At 50.9% G+C, this 19,259-nt stretch overlaps 9 protein-coding genes across 9 annotated transcripts; 4 read left to right on the top strand and 5 right to left on the bottom strand.

Annotated features, from left to right (window-relative positions):
* Window positions 1–218: 218 nt before the first annotated feature.
* On the top strand, window positions 219–1,119 carry N7498_004320 (glutaredoxin; the record flags this gene model as incomplete). The annotated part of the gene is made up of 3 exons (XM_058451382.1): window positions 219–293; window positions 370–727; window positions 800–1,119. The coding sequence occupies 3 exons, from the start codon at window positions 219–221 to the stop codon at window positions 1,117–1,119; spliced, it is 753 nt and encodes a 250-aa protein (XP_058310844.1).
* A 1,730-nt stretch (window positions 1,120–2,849) lies between these two features.
* Window positions 2,850–3,827, top strand: N7498_004319 (60S ribosomal protein uL6; the record flags this gene model as incomplete). The annotated part of the gene is made up of 4 exons (XM_058451381.1): window positions 2,850–2,895; window positions 3,160–3,463; window positions 3,541–3,718; window positions 3,777–3,827. 4 exons carry the CDS (start codon window positions 2,850–2,852, stop codon window positions 3,825–3,827), a joined length of 579 nt encoding a protein of 192 aa, XP_058310843.1.
* Window positions 3,828–4,318: 491 nt separating this feature from the next.
* On the top strand, window positions 4,319–6,287 carry N7498_004318 (triacylglycerol lipase family protein; the record flags this gene model as incomplete). The annotated part of the gene is made up of 4 exons (XM_058451380.1): window positions 4,319–4,402; window positions 4,526–4,656; window positions 4,712–5,510; window positions 5,565–6,287. The coding sequence occupies 4 exons, from the start codon at window positions 4,319–4,321 to the stop codon at window positions 6,285–6,287; spliced, it is 1,737 nt and encodes a 578-aa protein (XP_058310842.1).
* A 122-nt stretch (window positions 6,288–6,409) lies between these two features.
* N7498_004317 (uncharacterized protein) lies at window positions 6,410–6,735 on the bottom strand (the record flags this gene model as incomplete). The annotated part of the gene is made up of 3 exons (XM_058451379.1): window positions 6,410–6,506; window positions 6,558–6,628; window positions 6,685–6,735. 3 exons carry the CDS (start codon window positions 6,733–6,735, stop codon window positions 6,410–6,412), a joined length of 219 nt encoding a protein of 72 aa, XP_058310841.1.
* Window positions 6,736–8,070: 1,335 nt separating this feature from the next.
* N7498_004316 (putative amino acid permease) lies at window positions 8,071–9,680 on the bottom strand (the record flags this gene model as incomplete). Its single annotated transcript, XM_058451378.1, has 2 exons — window positions 8,071–8,108; window positions 8,165–9,680. 2 exons carry the CDS (start codon window positions 9,678–9,680, stop codon window positions 8,071–8,073), a joined length of 1,554 nt encoding a protein of 517 aa, XP_058310840.1.
* A 486-nt stretch (window positions 9,681–10,166) lies between these two features.
* Window positions 10,167–12,443, bottom strand: N7498_004315 (uncharacterized protein; the record flags this gene model as incomplete). Its single annotated transcript, XM_058451377.1, has 2 exons — window positions 10,167–12,346; window positions 12,413–12,443. 2 exons carry the CDS (start codon window positions 12,441–12,443, stop codon window positions 10,167–10,169), a joined length of 2,211 nt encoding a protein of 736 aa, XP_058310839.1.
* Window positions 12,444–13,089: 646 nt separating this feature from the next.
* N7498_004314 (uncharacterized protein) lies at window positions 13,090–14,112 on the bottom strand (the record flags this gene model as incomplete). Its single annotated transcript, XM_058451376.1, has 1 exon — window positions 13,090–14,112. The coding sequence occupies one exon, from the start codon at window positions 14,110–14,112 to the stop codon at window positions 13,090–13,092; it is 1,023 nt and encodes a 340-aa protein (XP_058310838.1).
* A 1,998-nt stretch (window positions 14,113–16,110) lies between these two features.
* On the top strand, window positions 16,111–16,598 carry N7498_004313 (uncharacterized protein; the record flags this gene model as incomplete). Its single annotated transcript, XM_058451375.1, has 3 exons — window positions 16,111–16,176; window positions 16,260–16,356; window positions 16,453–16,598. 3 exons carry the CDS (start codon window positions 16,111–16,113, stop codon window positions 16,596–16,598), a joined length of 309 nt encoding a protein of 102 aa, XP_058310837.1.
* Window positions 16,599–16,948: 350 nt separating this feature from the next.
* On the bottom strand, window positions 16,949–18,001 carry N7498_004312 (uncharacterized protein; the record flags this gene model as incomplete). Its single annotated transcript, XM_058451374.1, has 1 exon — window positions 16,949–18,001. The coding sequence occupies one exon, from the start codon at window positions 17,999–18,001 to the stop codon at window positions 16,949–16,951; it is 1,053 nt and encodes a 350-aa protein (XP_058310836.1).
* Between the last annotated feature and the right edge of the window lie 1,258 nt (window positions 18,002–19,259).

The following is a 19,259-nucleotide window of genomic DNA, read 5'->3' as shown; positions in this document are numbered from 1 at the left end:
TGTCCTTATTATTTACCTTGAAGGTCCATGTTCAAGCCAAGCCGCATCATTGAAGCTTGACCGACGGATTTCTTGGCACCCGGGGCTCTTGTCACGTATCGCTTCCCGCATTGGAGAACCGCGTCGGGTTGTGCAGGCTCGCCGTTCTTGCATTCCCCCTCATATCGATCCGACCTTACAACATCTCCGTCATCTGGTGTGATTGAGTATTGTTCAATATGCCTACACAACGGCGCGTGCGACTCATCGTAGTCGCGGTTGTCGTGATCCTCTTCCTCACCTTTTACTATTCCGTACGAGATCACAATCACTCCGGCTCTTTTTGTTCGTGTCGCACAGTACTAATGTTGACAATGCTTGTCTGTACAGGGAGAAGCAAGCAGAATTCAAAACCAAAAGTTCTACCGATCCACCCTCGATGCAATGAGGGCCAAGGAGGATGCAAAGCATGCGAAACCGCAAGACAAGATCCAGGACGCGATTCCCCGGCAGGGATCAAATGCCGCGCAAGCGGATAGTGCCAATTACGAACACCCAGTGATTCCACCGGCGAAGCAGAGCGAGGAGATGGAGGAGATCCCAATTGCGGGACGGACGAAGATGACGGTGCCCAAGAACAAGGATGTACAAGGCTCATCGTCGGACTCAAAGCCCGTGGAGCAGGAGGAGACCACAGACCACTTGGATGCAAAGAGCGAGCTGAACTCGATTCTGAAGCGATCTCCTGGTATGGTTGTCTTGTCTTTTCCCTCTACATTCTACATGTCATCGAAGCTAACAGCCGTGCGCGCTCGTCTAGTGATCATCTTTTCCAAGTCCTACTGCCCCTACAGCAAGAAAGCAAAGTCGATCCTACTGAACCGCTACTCGATCTCCCCGAAGCCGTTCGTTGTCGAGTTGGACCAGCACCCGATCGGACGGGCCCTTCAGGATCTCCTGGCGCAGAACACGGGCCGTCACACCGTACCTAATGTGCTGGTTAATGGAAAGAGTATCGGAGGCGGGGATGACATTGCTGCCCTGGACCATAGCGACGAGCTGGCATCGACGCTGCGAACAATGGGTGGTAAATGGGTGGCAGAGGTGACGCGCGCTACCCCTAGTGAGGGGCACCTGTGAGAAACTTGTTTCAATGGATCATTTCTTCAGTGTATCCACTGTGTTCTTGTCCAGGTGTTATCAAGAACAACCCGGCTGTACATAATTTCGCCTTAATTGGAAGGGCTCACCCAGAAGAGGAAGGCCAAAAGGCCAAGTCATCCGTAAAGCCATCCGTCGCGAAGCCTGGATCTGGCTTATGATCTTCACAGCACACAAAGCCCCCAGTGCTACGTGTCGTGGGAATATACGCTATATCTCTTCCTCCTTTCCCCCTAATATACCCCTCGTCAATCTGTCCGATCTTTAATTAAGCTTTAGACACCTCGCATCAGTTCTGTAAGCCACACTTTCTAATTCACGGTTTCACTGGGAACGTAATTATGACCGGCGGAGTCCGAAGTTGAATTATACCGAGATGATACCTCTGTTTGAGATCAAACCCCCAGTCGAGCTTATATGAAGCAAAGGTTAAAAAGGAGGTCATCGACTTTGAAAACAAATGTTTTGTCCAGGAAAACTCGCTCTTCGCCCCGAGTATGTCGAGAACGGACAGCCAGTTTTTGTGCGAGCGAATTTTTGAGACCGGGTTCAATACACCGAGATGAATGTCGCACAAAGTGAAGATCTCGCTCAACCAGCAGAATGTTCGTGGCTGTCGCGGAGTTTTCTTAAAGCTCATAGGGAAGCCGGTGGTCAAAGTCGCCCACGCCGCCACTAATAGCACCCAGGAGATCGACTCGAGGCAGAGGAGCTAGCGAAGAAAGCAAAGACCGAAGGTCACGCTGATGGCAGGGAAGTCATTATCCGGAGCATGAAGGGAAGCGGCCATGCATTCGACAAGCAGATTACGGACGAAATCCTCTTTGAGCCCAGAGATGAGGCTTACAGGCTTGCCGTTAATATGTTGAAGAACGTCAAGGATGAGAGCTCTTAAGTGATAATTATAATTTGTGTTGTCGAGAGAAAGGCTATATTCACCGCTTCAACCAGTCGACGGGCATGCACTCTTTGCCTGGCTGAGCGGAAACGGATATCTCCACAATCAGAGACACGATATAGGGTTCCTCATATATTCCTGATCTTACGTTCGCTGGATTCAGCCATGTCAGCCATGTGAGATGTGGTTAGTGGTTGATTTTGTATCATATCGTGGTCGAACTATAGCTTTAATGGAGCTAGTCTCAGTGCTCGATACCGTAACTGACCCACTATGGACAACATCAACGTAAACATCGACGCTAAGGAGGTCATCAGATATGAACGTTAACAAGCCCTAGATTTTGTCTGTAATTATAAAGCGTGTCTGCTCGGAAATCCCTTCTATAACCGAGTGATATACGACGGCGCCTTACAATCTCCTTATTCTTCGATCCTTCGCGGCCCGAAGCTCAAAATCGCCCCAGAAATGACCTGGAGTGCTCTAGTCTCGCTTCAACCAGTCCATTACATCGTAAACTTCGAATACAGGACCAGAAATAAGCGTCACCAATACCTGATTTTTGCCTGCAAGTGCAACAAAGGCCCATTCTGTGATCTCCTTATTTATTAGACACCCAAATTTCATTCACGTGATGTGAAAATCACTGAAACCCAAAATCGACTAGCGCCCGGCCATTAGGTCATGTGATTTACATCACGTGTGTACCGAGGGCTAAGCGACGCACAATCCACACTAACCTCCGTCTTGAATTTTGACTCCCCGACATCGACAACTCACCCCCTCGGCCAATACCACCCACGCAGTCAAGATGCGGTACATTCACTCCGAGGAACGGCTGCCCATTCCGGACAATGGTGAGCATGCGACCTTTTCTGTTTTTCGAGGGAAAAATTGAGGGAATGGTGGGATTCGTCGCACCCAATATCGTGGACATCGCACATGGCTATGAATAGGGACGACTGCTTCGCGACAGGACCGCACCATTCCCTGGAGGATTCTAACAGCCAACAACGACACGCACAACCTTTTTTCTGGCTTTTGGAACGACGTGGATGGAGCGAAAGACATGCAAAAAAAAAAAAAAGAATTGGGACTGATTCGTGATGTTCTCTCTACAGTGAAGGTTCACATTCGTTCGCGTACTGTGACCGTCGAGGGCCCCCGCGGCAAGCTCGTTAAGGACCTCTCCCACATTGCCGTCACCTTCGGCCGCCCCGAGAAGGACGTTATCTCGATCGAGCTGCACCACGGTGCTCGCAAGGGTGTCGCTACCCTCCGTACCGTCCGCACCATCATCAACAACCTGATCATCGGTGTCACCCGCGGCTTCCTGTACAAGATGCGCTACGTCTACGCCCATTTCCCCATCAACGTCAACATTGAGAAGAACGGCGAGACTGGCCAGGCCGAGATTGAGATCCGGTATGGGAAAACTCTATCTTTTGTTCTCAGGAGAACTCGACATTTGAACGGTAATACTGACGGGTTTCTTTTTACAGTAACTTCCTCGGTGAGAAGTACGTTCGCCGCATCACTGCTCAGGCCGGTGTTGAGGTCGCTCCCTCCACCAACGTCAAGGATGAGCTCCAGCTCTCCGGCAACTCCCTGGAGGCTGTTTCCCAGAGTGCCGCCGACATTCAGCAGATCTGCCGTGTCCGGAACAAGGATATCCGTAAGGTGAGTTACCGTCATGTCCGTCACCCGTCAGTATGCAGCATACTAATACTATGACTAGTTCTTGGACGGTCTGTACGTGTCGGAGCGGGGCAACATTATTGAGGAGTAAAGAATGACTCTTGATGGGTTCGGGTGTCCGGGAGAGATTCTTTTTTAATTTCGCCTACTTGCATATAGGGAAGCAAAGCGAAATGACAAAAATCAAACGACCTTGCAAATTTCACTTGCTTGAAATGACCTGTATGAGGCATGTAGCGAAGAATCCATAAAATTGGTGTCGCTTGGTACTGTTGTATACCTCAATGTGATGGTGTTCATAAATTCTTCATTCTTCAATTCTTCATTCTGTGGACCTTGTAGAGTCGAGAGAGGTGCGACCGAGCGCCGCAACCTCGAATTCGGTAGAACGCCACCTCCCAACTTAAGATCCCATCTTATATCATTCCTCATTCGTCATTCGTCATTCATCACATCCTAAGATCTTATTTCGATCAGCTCGAAAACGTGCTTTTTCTCTTCTTTAGTGTAGGCGCGTGACGCCATACTCTAGCATGTGAAAGCCCCAGTCTTCCGGATTCTTCGACTTGGACCTCGCGCGCAATGGCGTCCTGGCTGTCCTGGCTGGAGAGTGTTATATCCGCGATCTTCAGCATGATTCTGGATGTCGCGCAGTTCTGGCAATCTGTGAGTGCCCTCTCCCTGATGCGGAGGAAGTGGGCGGCTGTCCGCTACCTAGCTAGCTACCTTGGCTTCGGGAAAGATTGGACGCCCACGCCATGTTAAACCCGCGGCTTACACGACGTATAGAAATTATTTTCATGGTGGACCTTGAAATCTCCCCGAGATCGATGCGTGCATACGCTTGCTACGGCGCAGACATACGAGGAATGGGAAGAGGCCGCGTGCGAGCTGGACGACGTGCTGGGCAAGGACTTTTGGTACCGACGGTCCCTCCGATCCGAGCAATGGAGCTTCTACTGACCAACTACCTAGGCGCCAAAATCCAGTCAGTCGACAATATGACTACCGGCTGATCCTCGGGCGACTAGAGGCGCTGATGAACGCGCGCGGGGCCGGCGACATTGTGGCTTTGGCCAACCTGCTTCGCTCCGGGTTGGTGCGCAACCTGGGCAACATCACCACGACTAAATTATTCACGCATGCCTATGGAGGTACCAAGCTTTTGATCGACGACTACATCACGCAGGTCGCGTTATCTATTCAGTATGTGACGATGTGGCGGGCGGAGCAAGCGCAGGAGCCTGCCCAGGCGACCATGTTCACCCCGCAGGCGAAGCTGGAGCTATTGCACGATACCCGACAGGCCTTTGGTCGCACGACTCTTCTTTTACAGGGCGGCTCGGCTTTTGGGTTGTGCCATCTGGGGGTGGTCAAGGCTTTGCATCTGCAGGGACTTCTACCGCGTATCATCACCGGTACAGCGAAGGGAGCTATGATCGCAGCTCTCGTTGGGGTTCATCCTGAAAGCGAACTGCTCCCGTTGCTGGAGGGTGGTGGAATTGATCTTTCTGTCTTTGATAGTCGTTGGAAAGACCACCCCGATGGAACCGAGAGCTGGATACGAGTTTTCTTTCGACGCCTAAAGAGGTTTCTCCGAACAGGTCATCTGTTTGACATGGGGTTGCTGGAAGAGTGTGTCCGCGCCAACGTGGGTGATTTGACATTTGAAGAGGCGTATGCTCGGTCCAAGCGGATCTTGAATATCACGATTGCCACGGGGGGCAAGGATGGCACTCCAAATCTCCTTAATTACCTGACTGCGCCGAATGTGGTATGTATTTTTCATCCCGAGGCTTGATACTCAAGTGATCTGACATGAGACTAGTTGATTTGGTCGGCCGCCGCTGCTTCGAGCGCTTCATCCTCCTCGACTCTCTCTTCCCCGGTTACCATCTACTGCAAGGACGAGACAGGCTCAATCATGCCTTGGCCACTTACACAGGATGCAGTCTTTCATCCATGGCGACATGTCCACTATAACGATGGAGAATCGCCGCTTTCCCGAATCGCAGAACTCTTCAACGTAAACCACTTCGTTGTCTCGCAGGCACGGCCCTATCTAATCCCATTCCTCCGATCCGAACTCAACCTCCTCGATCGCCGCCAGACCGGCTGGCACAACATTTCTCGCTCATTGATGCGCCTTGTCCTCGTCGAGCTTCGCCACCGACTCCGGCAACTTGACTACATCGGCTTGTTACCCGCAGCCGTCAGCAGGCTAATGATCGACGAAACAATCCCAGGCCCGAACCTAACCCTCGTGCCAGATCTTTCATTCAAAGACATCAGCAAGCTCTTCCAGCAACAAACTCCAGAACACCTGGCGGAATGGATACTGAAAGGCGAGCGAGGCGTCTGGCCCGCCGTTAGTGCCTTGAAAGTGCGCGAAGCCGTTGAAATCGAGCTGGACCGGGGGTACCAGCTCGTCCGGCGCCGCCGTCCCAGTGACCCAATACCTGTCCGCCATTCTCCCAACGAGGGCGTACCGCGTCAACGACGGGTGAATAGCGAGGGTGACGCGGAGAATGGACATGCTGATGGGGAGTAAACAATAGAGGTTACACCGAGTGTTTACCACGCGACGAGAGTCATGGGCTACAAAGTTTTCATATAAACCTGCCGAATCAATTCACTGCTATCAGACTTAATCATCCATCAAAGTTTCCAAGCTCATTTCTTCCCGGAAGAGGGAGTGTAAGTCGAGCCACCACTTCCATTGTTATAGTAGGTACTTCCATTAGGATTGGAATAGTAGTACGAGCCATTGCTACCATCATCAACATACCATCAGCCAGAGGGATAATAAAGAGGCACCTACGAGTTAGAGTAGTGGTAGCTGTTCGAGTTAGAGGCATCGGAGCCATAGTCGCGGGAACAGTAGTGGTTACCCTACCTTTAGTTAGTCTCCACGATCATGAGTGATTCACGTTAGAACTGGAACATACCTGACTATTGGTGCCGGAGCTGTTATAAGAGTATCCTTTTTCGTCAGGCATGGTTATTAGCGAGCTTTAGAGTGTAGACAATGATACGGGGAAGGGATTAATGGTGGACGCAAGAGGGGTGAAGCTATGCGGGGTAGGATCGATCATCACGTCACTGTTGGGTGGTTCGCACCCAACTCACGTGAACAAGGCACCGGCTGGTCTTACGAGAATAAGACTTTATGACTACATCGTCGAACAGTCACGGATAGAACGGAACTGAGTTATGATATGTTATTTACAGTAGAAGCTACGTATTGTGCACAACTTGATTTTTGCGCTGTCATGCCGATGGCATAGAAACAACGAAGCATAAAGTTTACTTACGAAGTTATATAGACAGGAGGATACTTGGGCTTTCATATCTAGGCCGCTGCTGTTATGAGAATGCTCAGGCTCCGGCTCAGCACAACAGCCTGTTGGGTTTCGATCCAGGTCATCACTCTCTAGTTTCTCGATGCGGTTCTGCAAGCTCCAGGTCTGTAAACGTAATAGGTGGTTTATGGCATGGCGGTACTGAGGACGTACTTCATCTACACTCTAAAGCTCGCTAACAACCATGCCTGACGAAAAAGGATACTCTTATAACTGGTTTGGTGTGTCTATACGATCATTTTGCTAGTATCAAACAACTCCCAATACTGATTCAATTAGGTTCCGGACGATGGCTCCGCTGGCTGCAGGCTATGCTGTCTTCCGGCTTAACTCGAGGGATACGAGTCTCTGTTAAGCGGAGAGATGGAATTTTGCTACCAAAAGTTTAGTTGATTCAGCTACTGTTGGGTAGACTTTGTGGCGGCCGGCAAAATGGGAATATTTCGTTTGATACAGTCTCTGTAAAAGCAAGTGGGGACAAATGAACCAATAACATCTAATAAACACCATCCTTCCTTAGTTGCTAAAGTGGTGATCAACCGCCCTAGCGGTAGTGTAATAAGTTAACCTGAATTCATTCAATATATGACTTCCCCGAATAAGGAAACGTTCACCAAGAACTTCCTTCACGTACATACGCATAAAAATGAAGTCCGTGATCACTAATACTACCTGCCAACCATTGTTGACTTCCCATTTACTCACACGTTTATCGAGTTCGTCGTGTGCAACAGTAAACACACGTCCAGGATAACCAACCCACCTAATCTCCACAATAAAATTTCTTGGAGGGTATCCGTTTCCTCACTCTATCAAGACGAGAGCTCGAACACATTGAATCAGGCTCCAGCGCCATGGAAGATAAGCGGCCGTTCAATTTCTAAACGTTGCCGCACTTAACAGATAATATACCATGGCAAGTATTGATTTTGAATTTTACATAGGATGAGAGTACAGTTCGACGCCAAGCTATCAATCCAGGGCATCCGACTCCGGCGGACCCTTATACGCTATTCACGAGTTAGCAGCCGCTCAAAGCTACAAAGCACACATGGGAAACACTTACACTTCCTCGCATGAACGAGATACCAAAGCACCGAAATAGCCATAAAGGCCACGAACACGACCGACGCATAGTTCATGCTGACAGAGGTAACGGGCAAAGCAGTCGGCATACTAAACAGCACAAGCTCAAACACAATCCACGCTAACGCAATAACATTAGCCACAGTACCAACCAGGCTTCCGCAATTCCACGGAGCATCTTTGACTTCCTCACGGCCGTGGAAGAGACTCAGTGCGATGGGCATCGCATATGCTACCGCCAGGGCAATGACGCCTACGGAGACAAAGGCCGTGAATGCGCTTGAGCTGCCCAGGTTGATTAAACCCAGTAGCATCTGAATTCCAGTTAATAGGGCTAGAGACCAGACGGGGACGCCGAGACCCGGGTGGACGATTGCCCAGATGCGGGCGAGGGGGATTGCGTCGTCGCGGGCGACGGCCCAGGTAGAGCGGGAGGCGGCGACGGTGATGCTGATGGAACAGAAGAGGGTGATAACCAGAACTAAGAAAGTGAGGGCGAGACCCCCGCCGGGTGAGCCCATTACACGATGAAGGATGTAGGGTAGGGCTTGGCCGCCAGGGCTGTTGATGATATCTTCTAGCGGGGGCATAGTGACGCAGAGAGGGATGATGAAGAACAGGCCTGCGGTGCCGCCGACAGGGACAGCGAGGGAGATTGCGCGGGGGACTTTGATAGCCGGGTTTGAGCATTCCTCGGCCATTGAGGAGATCATGCCTAGGGCGGAGAAGGTGTATGCAGCTGGCAGAAGGCCTATGAAGAAGGTGAAGCCGCCCCAGCCGGAGAAGGATGTGTCGTAGTGGGATAGGGCGTAAGAGGCGGAGTGGCGGCCGGTATCTGCTTTAACGGATACTGCGATGAGAATGACTATGATAGTGACAGCGGTCCAAGTTGCGCAGGCGATATCGACCTGGGGGAGGTAGCGATTTGCAAAGGTGCAGATGAGGAATGAGCCGAGGCAGACGGCGTAGAAGATGAGGAGGAGTTGCCAGCTATTTGCGCTCCAATTTGGATGGTACATTGATATAGTAGCCGAGACGAGGGAGGCAAAGCCGAAGTTGACGGAGAGGGTGATCGTCCAGTTTCCGATGAGCCAGATCCAAGCATTGATGAAGGAAATGGTTGCCTTGGAGCTGCGGGCGATCTGGAAAGTCCAGTAGTATGGACCGGCGGAGGTAGGGTAGCGAGAGGCCAGCTCGGCCAGCGAGAGTGCGATGCACTGGTCGAGGATACAGACAACGATCCATCCGATGAAGATGGATAGTTGGCCGCCGCCGTAGATGGCGCTCAGTAGAGGGCTACCCTCGCCGTAAGGGATGGCGGCTATGGCTAGCGTCTGGAAGAGCAGGGTAGTAACTGAGCGATTGCGACGCATCTCCTGCTTGTATCCCAAGCGATCGAGCTCGTCGTGCTCATGTACGCTGGCGATCTCGCCAGCTTCCTGGTCCATGGCATCAATCGGGCCAGCGATCTTCTCGTTAGCTGGACCGAGAAGCATCTTGATCGAGAAGAGCGATCCCTTCAAGGTCTAGTAGACAGGTCAGTGACAAAGTCGGGTCAGTTGGAATTAAAATAGAGACCGTAGGAATGGATCATCGCCTCGGAAACGCAAGGCATGCATTATATTGTAATTCTTATCCAGCTCGTCTGTGGGGATGCGAGGAAAGAGAGCATCGCGACTGGTCGCACAGGCCGCGCCATTGGGATACATGTGCGGAGAAGCCAGTCTGGATGTTATCTCGCGTGTGGTGTGTCAGTAGATCAACCGCGACAGGGAAACTTGTGCAGCACAAGGATCCGATGTCTTAGTGCTACGCGGAGAGATAAGAAGTGCTCTAAGCCATAAGGAGTAACTATATCCCTGCGAGGGGAAAACACAAAGATAAGATTTGCGTCAACCTAAAAACAAAAGTGGGGAAGACTGTATGACGTAGAGGTATCAATGAAAGCATCAAAAAGCAGACCATTAGATATACAGTTACGATTAGGCGGCTGTCGACGGACGACCTACGTTCTCCGCGCTGGAGCGCTTCACGTTCTGACGCGAGGGACGCGAGCGCAGGCTTATACGAGAGGATGCAGCAGGAGCCGGTTCGGTAGCCATCAGAAGGGGAACTAGTTGCCGGTTAGAACAGGTTTCGCAAAAATTTGAAGTGTTACGCTTACTGCTGAAGCCGTAGCCCTCGGTGGTCCCCTTGGTGTCGTGGGGGTTGATCTCAACGCGAATGGCAACGTCCAGGCCGCCGTACATGCCACTGTTACCGCTGAAACCATCTGCCGCGGAGTGGGTGGTGCCGGCGTGGACCTCGCCCTTGTGAAGCGGCGCATGGCCGTTCTTGGGCAGATGCTCGAGCTTGGCCGATCCGCCGCCGGGAGCATCGGTGGTAGCCGGAGCGACGACCTCCGTGAGACAGGCGAAGTTGCGCGAGGGCATGGTGACCTTGTTCCACGTGGCACCCTTCTCGATACCGCCGGGCTGCTTATCGAAGAACGGCATGAGAGTCTCGTCGCAGTCGCTATCCAGACGGTGGATCTTGTTGCGGCGCGCCAGCAGATTGGCGACGGTCTTGGGAGGGGGCTTGTTGGTGATGGCGCTGCTGATCACGTTGACCATAAACCGGTGGTCGTTCTCTCCGGACAGGTTCAGCTTGGGCTTCGAGTAGAAGCGTCCCACTGCCGCCAGGTGGACATCACCCCCCAAAATGGTTACGCGTACCGAGTGGGCCCGAGCAAGTTCCTGCAGGCGCTGGATGAGCATCTTACGCTCTTTCTTGTGCTGATGAGCAGTGTAGTGGTCGTCCAAATCATCCAACAAATCAACATTACCGTCAAACTCGTTGAACAGGCCACCCGCCACACCGAAACGCTTGTTGAGGAGACGGATCGGGGCAATGACGGGCGAGGTGAGGATGTTCTCGAGCCACGCCAGACGCGGGTACGCGATCGGAACACCCAGCAGGACCACCAGGTGCTTGATATCGCCATTGGCAGCCTCAATTTCGTTCTTCAGACGGTCGAAGATAATGTCGTAAGTGTCGAGGTAATTGACCTGGTGCCGAGTACGCTCCGTACGAGCATCCAGACCCACAAAGGCAATGCGCTTTCCGAATCGCATGTACAGACTACGGCTGCATTCTTCCACGTAAGGCCCCGGACGCTTGCCAATAATCCAGCTATCCTCCTGGATCTGGGGATCGAGTACGTAGACGTTTTCAACCTGGCGCTCGTCCACACCAGAGGTACCATTCACCGCGTGCATAGTCTGAGGCGCATCGGTGGTGAATGTCGACTTGGGTGGAGCAATGTGGTGCTGGAACAGACAGTAGTACTTGAAAGCGACACCGCCAATCCCGCGGAACACGGCGCACTTCATGAAGTGATCGGTGTAGGAGCCGAAACCATCAATGATATCGTGATCATCCCAGATGTTAACCTGCGGAATGCGGCCATTGGCAGCGCGGAAAGGCTCGGTGTTATACCAGCGGACGTAGTTGGCGTAATAGTATTCATCGCAGTCGGCGCGCATCTCGTTGTTGAAGTCGTGCGTGCGACGCTTGTGCGGGTTGGCGATGGAAGTCCACGGCTTCAAGGGACCATCCACACGAACTCCGTCGTTGTAGATCTGATCGCCACCACCAACCATAACGTGGAAAGGTCTCTCGCCGTGGATACGCAGGACATCATTCCACAGGTTCGGACCGAGCCAGGCTTCCATGTCAGTACCCACGGAAAACCCATTGCAGGAGTGGAACATGATGCGCATGGACTGGTCCTCAGCAGGGACCACAAACTGCCAAGGACCCTTGGGTTGCTCGCCGGGCTCGAACAGACCGGGGATGTCATATTCCCAGCGCGCCTCGTACGACTCGACCGGTACGGCCAGGGTGAAACGCCAGAAAGTCTTGTGGGGGTCCTGGTAGAGCTTGAGACCGTCGACGGTCTGAATGTATTGGGACTGGGGCTGTTCCTGAGACGCGACGGGGCCGAGCTGACGGATGGCCAGCTGAGGCTGGTCCTGGCCGGGCTTGGTGACAATCAACACACTTCCGTGCCAAACGGGCGAGGGCTGGAAGTTCATGTTCTTTAGATTGATCAAAGGGCCGGAGATGAGTTCGAAGCGATCGTTGGCACCATCGGGGGCAGACTCGCCATTGGGGATGACCCCTGCCGGAAAACGTCTTGTCAGTTTTGCGTGCATTTCGCGCCTGGCGCAGGAGCTTCAGATCATACCATTGACGGGGGCTGCAGCAACGGCAGCCATCTTAAGGAGGCAATTAACGCGACGAGAGGGCACTCGGGGGAGAGCTAGGAGGGAAGTTCAGGAGAGCGACGGGGGTCGCACGGAGGAGGAATGTCTCTGACAATAACACGGCGCAACAAACAGCGGGGAAGGAGGGGGTAAATTAGGGGAGTAAGAAGTATTAGGCAGACAACGGTTGGGACAGACCCAAGGATAGTAGGGCTGCAGGGCTCAGCGCGAAGCGAAATTGAGCAGTGCAGATCAAGTAGCGAGGACGCAGCACCCGCATCGGCGCAGCGGAGTCGCCGGTACTCACGACACTTTGCGAATCATCTTAGCTCATGACACCGCCAAGAAGCACGGCGCAACTCCCCGCCATCAACGAACCAATGGTGGACTCTCGATTAGGGGCTCCGCCAGGGGGTTGAGCCACCGCCACACAAACATGTCCCATACGCCTGGTCTCGGGTCGTACGAAGTGGCGGTGCAGCTTTAGCTCGCTGGCTTATGCGCTATGCAGTGTTACGTGTCAAATCGCATGCATAATAATCCTCGTATTTGCTCATCGTACATAACGGATGTGGAGACCCGAAAAGGAAACTATAAAAACTAGTGGGAATAATTGGCCTTCAAAGGTTGGGTCGATCCACAAGGTCAACCCGTAAACTTAATCTGCCGCGATCAGGGCACAAATCATGACGAGAACCATGGCCGGAATCGCCGTGGAGGGAGCGGTGAACGAGCGCATGACTTGCGCAGGGAGATCTGGGAGAGCATTTTTAGGCTCTGTAGGCTCTGTAATGTGCAAAGACCGTGTCAGCAGCTGAGACTGTTCAGGACGCTTCAGGTGAACTGGCTTTGGGGCTTGCGTGCGGGGAACATCGGAGGGCTCATCGAACAAGTCGAACGAAACAAACTCGTCCATTTCGCCCAGACGATACTGCCCAATGCTGAGCCCGTCCCTCGCACCAAACCAAGCCTTGGTGGAGGCCTTTTGTAGCAGGTCGCGCATTTGCTCATCATACGGCTGGTAGAATTTAGTGAAGTGGGCCTTGTCCCCGCCTAGTAGTTCCGCAAAATCGCGAAGGAACTGGCCGAACTGTATGGCAATCACTAGATCGAGGGCCGAGTGGAGCTCGCGGGTAGACTTCTGGAAGTATCCAATCATACCGACACGAAGAATATCGAGGTGGCCATTCAGAGTGTACTCCAGGATATCCGGGAACCGATCTGCCTGAATATCGATGATTAGCTCGCTTCGGCTCCACATTTGCCCAAGATCGGCAAACCGCTCAGGTGCATAGTCGACGAGGCGACCCTGGAGATGGCGGGACGTCAGATCGAAGCCGAGGACAATCTTCCTACCGGGCAGCCCACTGGAGGGCACAGGCAGGGCGGTAAATACAATATTGTTAGAACCGGGCACCGTTCTCAGGCTGCGTAATTCATCAAAATCGATCTGAAAGAATCCGTTAGTGGTGAGAAGGTGGGCTCCGTCCAGACGAGCCTCACTGGTGCGGCCACGCTCGACGGCGTGGGTCAGATATAGCCAGTAGTCGATCATCTTCCAAGGGTATATCAAGAATTCGTGCATGTTTGCGCCCAGATATTCACCATCATTGAGGTCAACCACCTTGCCCATACCGACGAGACGGTTGCCACGGGCCAAAGAGAGAAGGGAGATTGGCATGTTGAAATAGTAGATTGTCGAGGCTATAAAGCTGAGAATTGAGAGAAATGAATGGGATGAATCTGCAGAATCATCTTGACAGAAAAGCGCTATTTATCCCCTACCTCAATTCTCTTCTAATACCGCGACTCGAACATTTCGGAACCTTCCTTCTCCAATCGAGGAAGTGTTCTTTTGAATGGCCATTGTTACATGTGAAGGAAATAATGGACTTGATAAACTTCGTCTGACACACAAAGAGCCCGGGGCCGAGTCTGTCAGAAGATAAATAACGGAGGTTATTTATTCTTTGTTGTTTGCTTTCGAGGCTTTGTTCTGATATGAGACATTTGGACTCGTGGATGACCTCGTTGTTTCTGCTCGCGTTTTACTTTGAAACAATGCCATGGTCACGTTAAAACACAAAGGGTGCGAGTTCAAGGGTAACAGCGGGGGTTTACGAGACATAGTGTGGGCTCGTCTATAACCTCTGGAGCTGTTGCCAAGTCGGACATGCCGCCCAATCCCGAAGCGGACTCCGGGAAACTCTAACCTTAATTCCATATATTTCGGACCGAGATGATCTTTCTCGGCCAATGGCCCCAGCAAACATTGAATGAGGTCAGATTCGTCATACCCGTTCACTCTCAATAAGATTCACGGAAACAACGTTGGGGAAATGACCGAACGTTCTACAATTCCACTAATTGGGTTTTATATAGCACATGGGGATTTGATAGCGTCTAGAATAATGAAGAGATCTTGGCCGTCGAAAGCTTATTTGCTTGGTCGGCGGAATTCATCTGTTTCGATCCCGACTACCCGAGGCCGATCTTGTGTGTACCTCGGAACCTCTCTTTACTCCAAAACTCTTAAATTACTTGTCAACCCCTCGAATATATCAAAGCAGCACCGGAAAGCCACAATATTGATTGATAGATCGTTATCGGTCTTCTGCAGAGCCTGCCTCATTGCCGATACACAACCACGCTAAATGCAAGGCCCAGCGCCAACAGTCTCGGTCATCCGTACTGCATTATGGAAAGATGAAGATGTCTACCGACGCAAAAGGTTCCCCTTGGCCGGCGATTGCAGCCTCCATCGTGGAAGGCCGCGGAATAAACGCAGCAATCCGTTTCCTGACCATGAATTCCCATCAATAGATTCTCCTAATATCGGGGTAGAAAAAGATGTTGAGTCAACGAGAAAATTATGGGAGATGGATTGTAACTCTCAGAGCAACGACGGGCACGAACCGCGATCATCGATGCATCCAGGAAGGCGAGGATACGTCAATCTTCCAGCTACTATCACTGCGGACAAGATGAATTCCGAAAACGCAATATTTCTCGCGGAAGTTGAGCTTTTCAATTATTTTGGAGTGACTGAGAGCGATCGACGACACCTCCGCGATTATTTTTACGGCGCCACAATGACGAGAAGCGATCGTGATACTCCCTCTCCAAATATGGCTCTATCAGAAGGTTATTATCGCTATGACGGAGAGGACGATGTACGCAAACACCAGAACGAGGTTTGGCGGTCTCTCAACGAGTGGTTCGACTATTTGTTCCCCGATGCCTGCCGAAGTTATCATTGAACAAAACGGTTAGGATCGGATTTGTGCTACAAGTGAGGGCGCCAGAGCTTTTTACTGCTGGAGCTTTTTCATGACATCTTTAATTTTCCGAGGCTCTAAACAAAGTTTAAGTTGAGTGTCTACAACCACGTCCATGGTATGGAACGGCAAAGTAGCCCTGGTTGGCCAGAAAGATCATGCTTGAACCTTATCCATGAGCAGTTCCAAGACGGATAGTTAGTTGTCCCACCCCGCTTGTTAGAAACCCATTATCATCATGTGTCATGTGTAGGTTAAGTAAAGCTAAGATACCGTAACGAAACGATCGCCCCTCGGTCCCTCGTCAGCCGTTGAAAGTGAGTATTTATAGATTGGTAGCATTAAATTGTTCTGCCCGACACTTCATTTTCTTGAGGACTGTTGTGTTTCCTAGCGAAAAAATGCCCTCCCTATCCCTTCTCACAGTCACCGGATATGGCTCTTTCCTAGTCGCAATAAAGCATGCGGTTAGCACTCTTCAAATTCCACATAAGAATTGCCTTGATGATATAGAGAGTAGGCTGACTTTTCTTTAGCTTTCAGGCGCCAGTTTCAACATCTTGACCAGTTTCAAGCACTGCAGAACATTGCATTCACTTGCAGCACGGTTGGATGGTATCAAGGAAGCGCTTATCTGGTTTTGACAGGTATTTTCTTTTCCATTGCTCAAGTTCTTTCTTCCTAAGGGACTTGAATCTCAGGCTTGCTCAATTTGCACTGGGTGCAGAATCCATAGCCTTTAGAGGAGCCCCTGAACCGTTCCATGGTTGCTGCAATTGTTGCTATCGCTTGGGGTAGTTCATTTCGGTACCTTCGCAGAGGGCGAAATGATGAGGGAATCGTTACAGCGGCTGCGGGAGTTGTCCAGGCTTGGGCGGCTCTCAACTAGGCACCTTCATGGATTCCAGTTGACCAAAGCGGGTCGCGTATCTGGAGTTGCTATATACCAGTCTCCAAAAGCCGCCTAATCATACTCCACGTAATTGATGCGAAAATATCACCGTTTGGATGCATATAACCTGACCACCAATGGAAGTGACATACCCAGGAACAAGTCGATTTATGCTGTCCTCATGTCCTAACTTACAGGAAAGAGTGAAGTTAAAGACACGAGAAGCATTAAGAGGCACACGGAAAACAGATCGAATAAACCAACATCAACGACAAGCACAGCAACACAGCGGTAGGAAATGATCAACATATTATGGGCCGCTTTTAATCAACCGAGCCACGATCCTTCTAGTGCGATGAATGCTGAGTACTCCAGGAATGGTAATGGTCCTCCAACGTCTCTTCCAGAGATCGGTAAACAATTTTCAAATCATCCAAGCTGGCAGCATTATCAATGGCAAAGTGAATTCCCAGGTTTAGCCTCAGCCATTTTTGACTCAAGCCAAGCAGCGGTCCACATAGGTGCACGAAGGGAGACGGAAGCGTGTGTTTTGGAATTCGGGAAGAGTGAGTGACAGATCGTAATATGCGTGCAAATTCCACGAAACTATGCATTTTTCTGTCGGCTAGGATATAGCGACCGTGCGAGTTCGGATCTTTTGCTGCTCGGATATGCGCAGTGGCAACCTCCCGCACATCGACAGTTGCAAACCAGAGATCTGGAACCCCTAAAAATAGCTGGCCACGAAGGAGCTCGTCAATAGTAGACAGGCTGCCGGATTCAGAGGTTGGGGACAGTGATGGGCCCAGGACAAAACCGGGGTTGATGGTCACGAGTTCCCAGCGTCGGGGGCTGGGCTGGGCTTCATAGAGCTTCCAGGCCTCCTTTTCAGCCACCACTTTGGAATAGGAGTAAGCATTATGGGTGACCGTGCTGGTGGTGTTGAAGTAATTGGAGGAGAGTGTGTTATCCGTCATTTGCCGAACGTCTGCGTAATCGCCAAAGATGGCCGCCACGGACGATGTTAAGACGACACGTTTGACTGTCTCGCATTTTTGAACCGCGGCAAGAATATTCTGTGTTCCTTTAAGAGCTGGATCAACCACTTGCTTCTGACCATCTTGAATCTTGTTCTCGATGAAAAAAGGCGAGGCAATGTGGTATACAATCGAACAACCCTTAATCGAAGCGTCGAAGGAGCCGGGCACAAGCAGGTCCGCTTCAAACAAAGTCAATTTTCCGGGCCATCGCGCCTGAATGTCGATGAGATGCTTGATCTTCTTCTCATTCTTGGTACTTCGAACGGTGGCATGGACGTGGTGGCCCTTTTCGAGTAGTTGTTGGACGACATGACTGGCAATAAACCCGCTTGCGCCCGTCACAAGAGATATTTCTGTCATGGTCGGATATGACCCGGAGAGGTGTCTTCAAGATAATTTGAAGTAGCTGTCTTACTGAATGTTTGCTCTTGCAGTGCCTCCCCTTTTATAGTTTTTTTTCTTTCCAGAAGTCTCTTTCCTATAGACATTCCTGCGGGTCACGGACCGCCTCATGAAATACTTTTTGACCCACCTCGTCAAACCCCTTGCTATCTTGTATGCAACAAGAGAAAATCCGATTCCTTTTCAACGGTTTCCTCGTTTTGGCTACGCCTTGGCTGAATACATAGATTCCTTGACAAAGATAATCTCATCGGCTCTACATGTTCTTCAGTGTCTCACCGGCATATTGATTAGTGGCAATTATATAACTGGTGTATGATTCGTCATTCTACGGGACCGAGGATGCATAGATGGATACGGGTGTGGCAACGGATAGTCAATTGCCCCGACTCGGAAGGCCGGGGCAACCTATTTTCCCGCGCCGAACCTTCCTGCGCAAAGGCTTACTTTGACTTGGTGTGTGATGAACCTGGCGTCGATTCTACAAAATGTGAAGTCAATCAGGTGAGCCAATTGCCACTATGGTATAGGAAAAGAGGAGCTTGCCGAACCCCGCCGGTGGTATTGCCTCGCAGTCGGCCCGCTCAGAGCGACCATGACAAACGGCAAACCTCGGCCAATGGTAGCTGTTGACTACCTACTGCAGAGACTCAAATGCCACCACTAATTTTCAAGAGGTAAACTATTCCTTGCCCTCTGAATTCTACGATACAAACGGCTACGTCAATTAGACCAAAACGGTCATTTTTCCGACATGACTGCACTCAAATTGTGCGAGATGATATTTTCAAAAAAAATAAGCAAACACTGCACTGTTCCAGTATCTGATCTCAAGTCTAAAACTTCAAACAGTCTTGCCCTTGATTTTCCTTTAAAAATGCCAACCCTCCTAAGTCAGCCCCAAGGTCTTACCAAGCAATTCAATCGGTAGGAGCGACGAGCCGTGTGTACAAAGGACAGGGACGTAATTGGTATGAGCTGATGACTCGTGCCTACTAGGTATACTCCCCGTTGAAGAGCAATAATTGCAATGCTCTATCCCTAGCACGATAGGGTGTAACAAGATTACCCAAACCTTGGTTAAGGTGATATACTTGCTGGCTCTGCCAACACTCACTGACATCCAAAAGAAAATAAAAGATCCAAATTAACTCAAACTAGAAAGACATATCAAAACACAATTCTGCCTGAGGAAGCAGCCACATTGCTTCTTATT

Source organism: Penicillium cinerascens, assembly GCF_028974065.1.
Source record: "Penicillium cinerascens strain IBT 15544 chromosome Unknown contig_24_segment0_segment0, whole genome shotgun sequence".
Lineage (NCBI taxonomy): Eukaryota > Fungi > Ascomycota > Eurotiomycetes > Eurotiales > Aspergillaceae > Penicillium > Penicillium cinerascens.
Note: the sequence above shows the minus strand (reverse complement) of the source record. Positions and strands in the feature narration are given on the sequence as shown.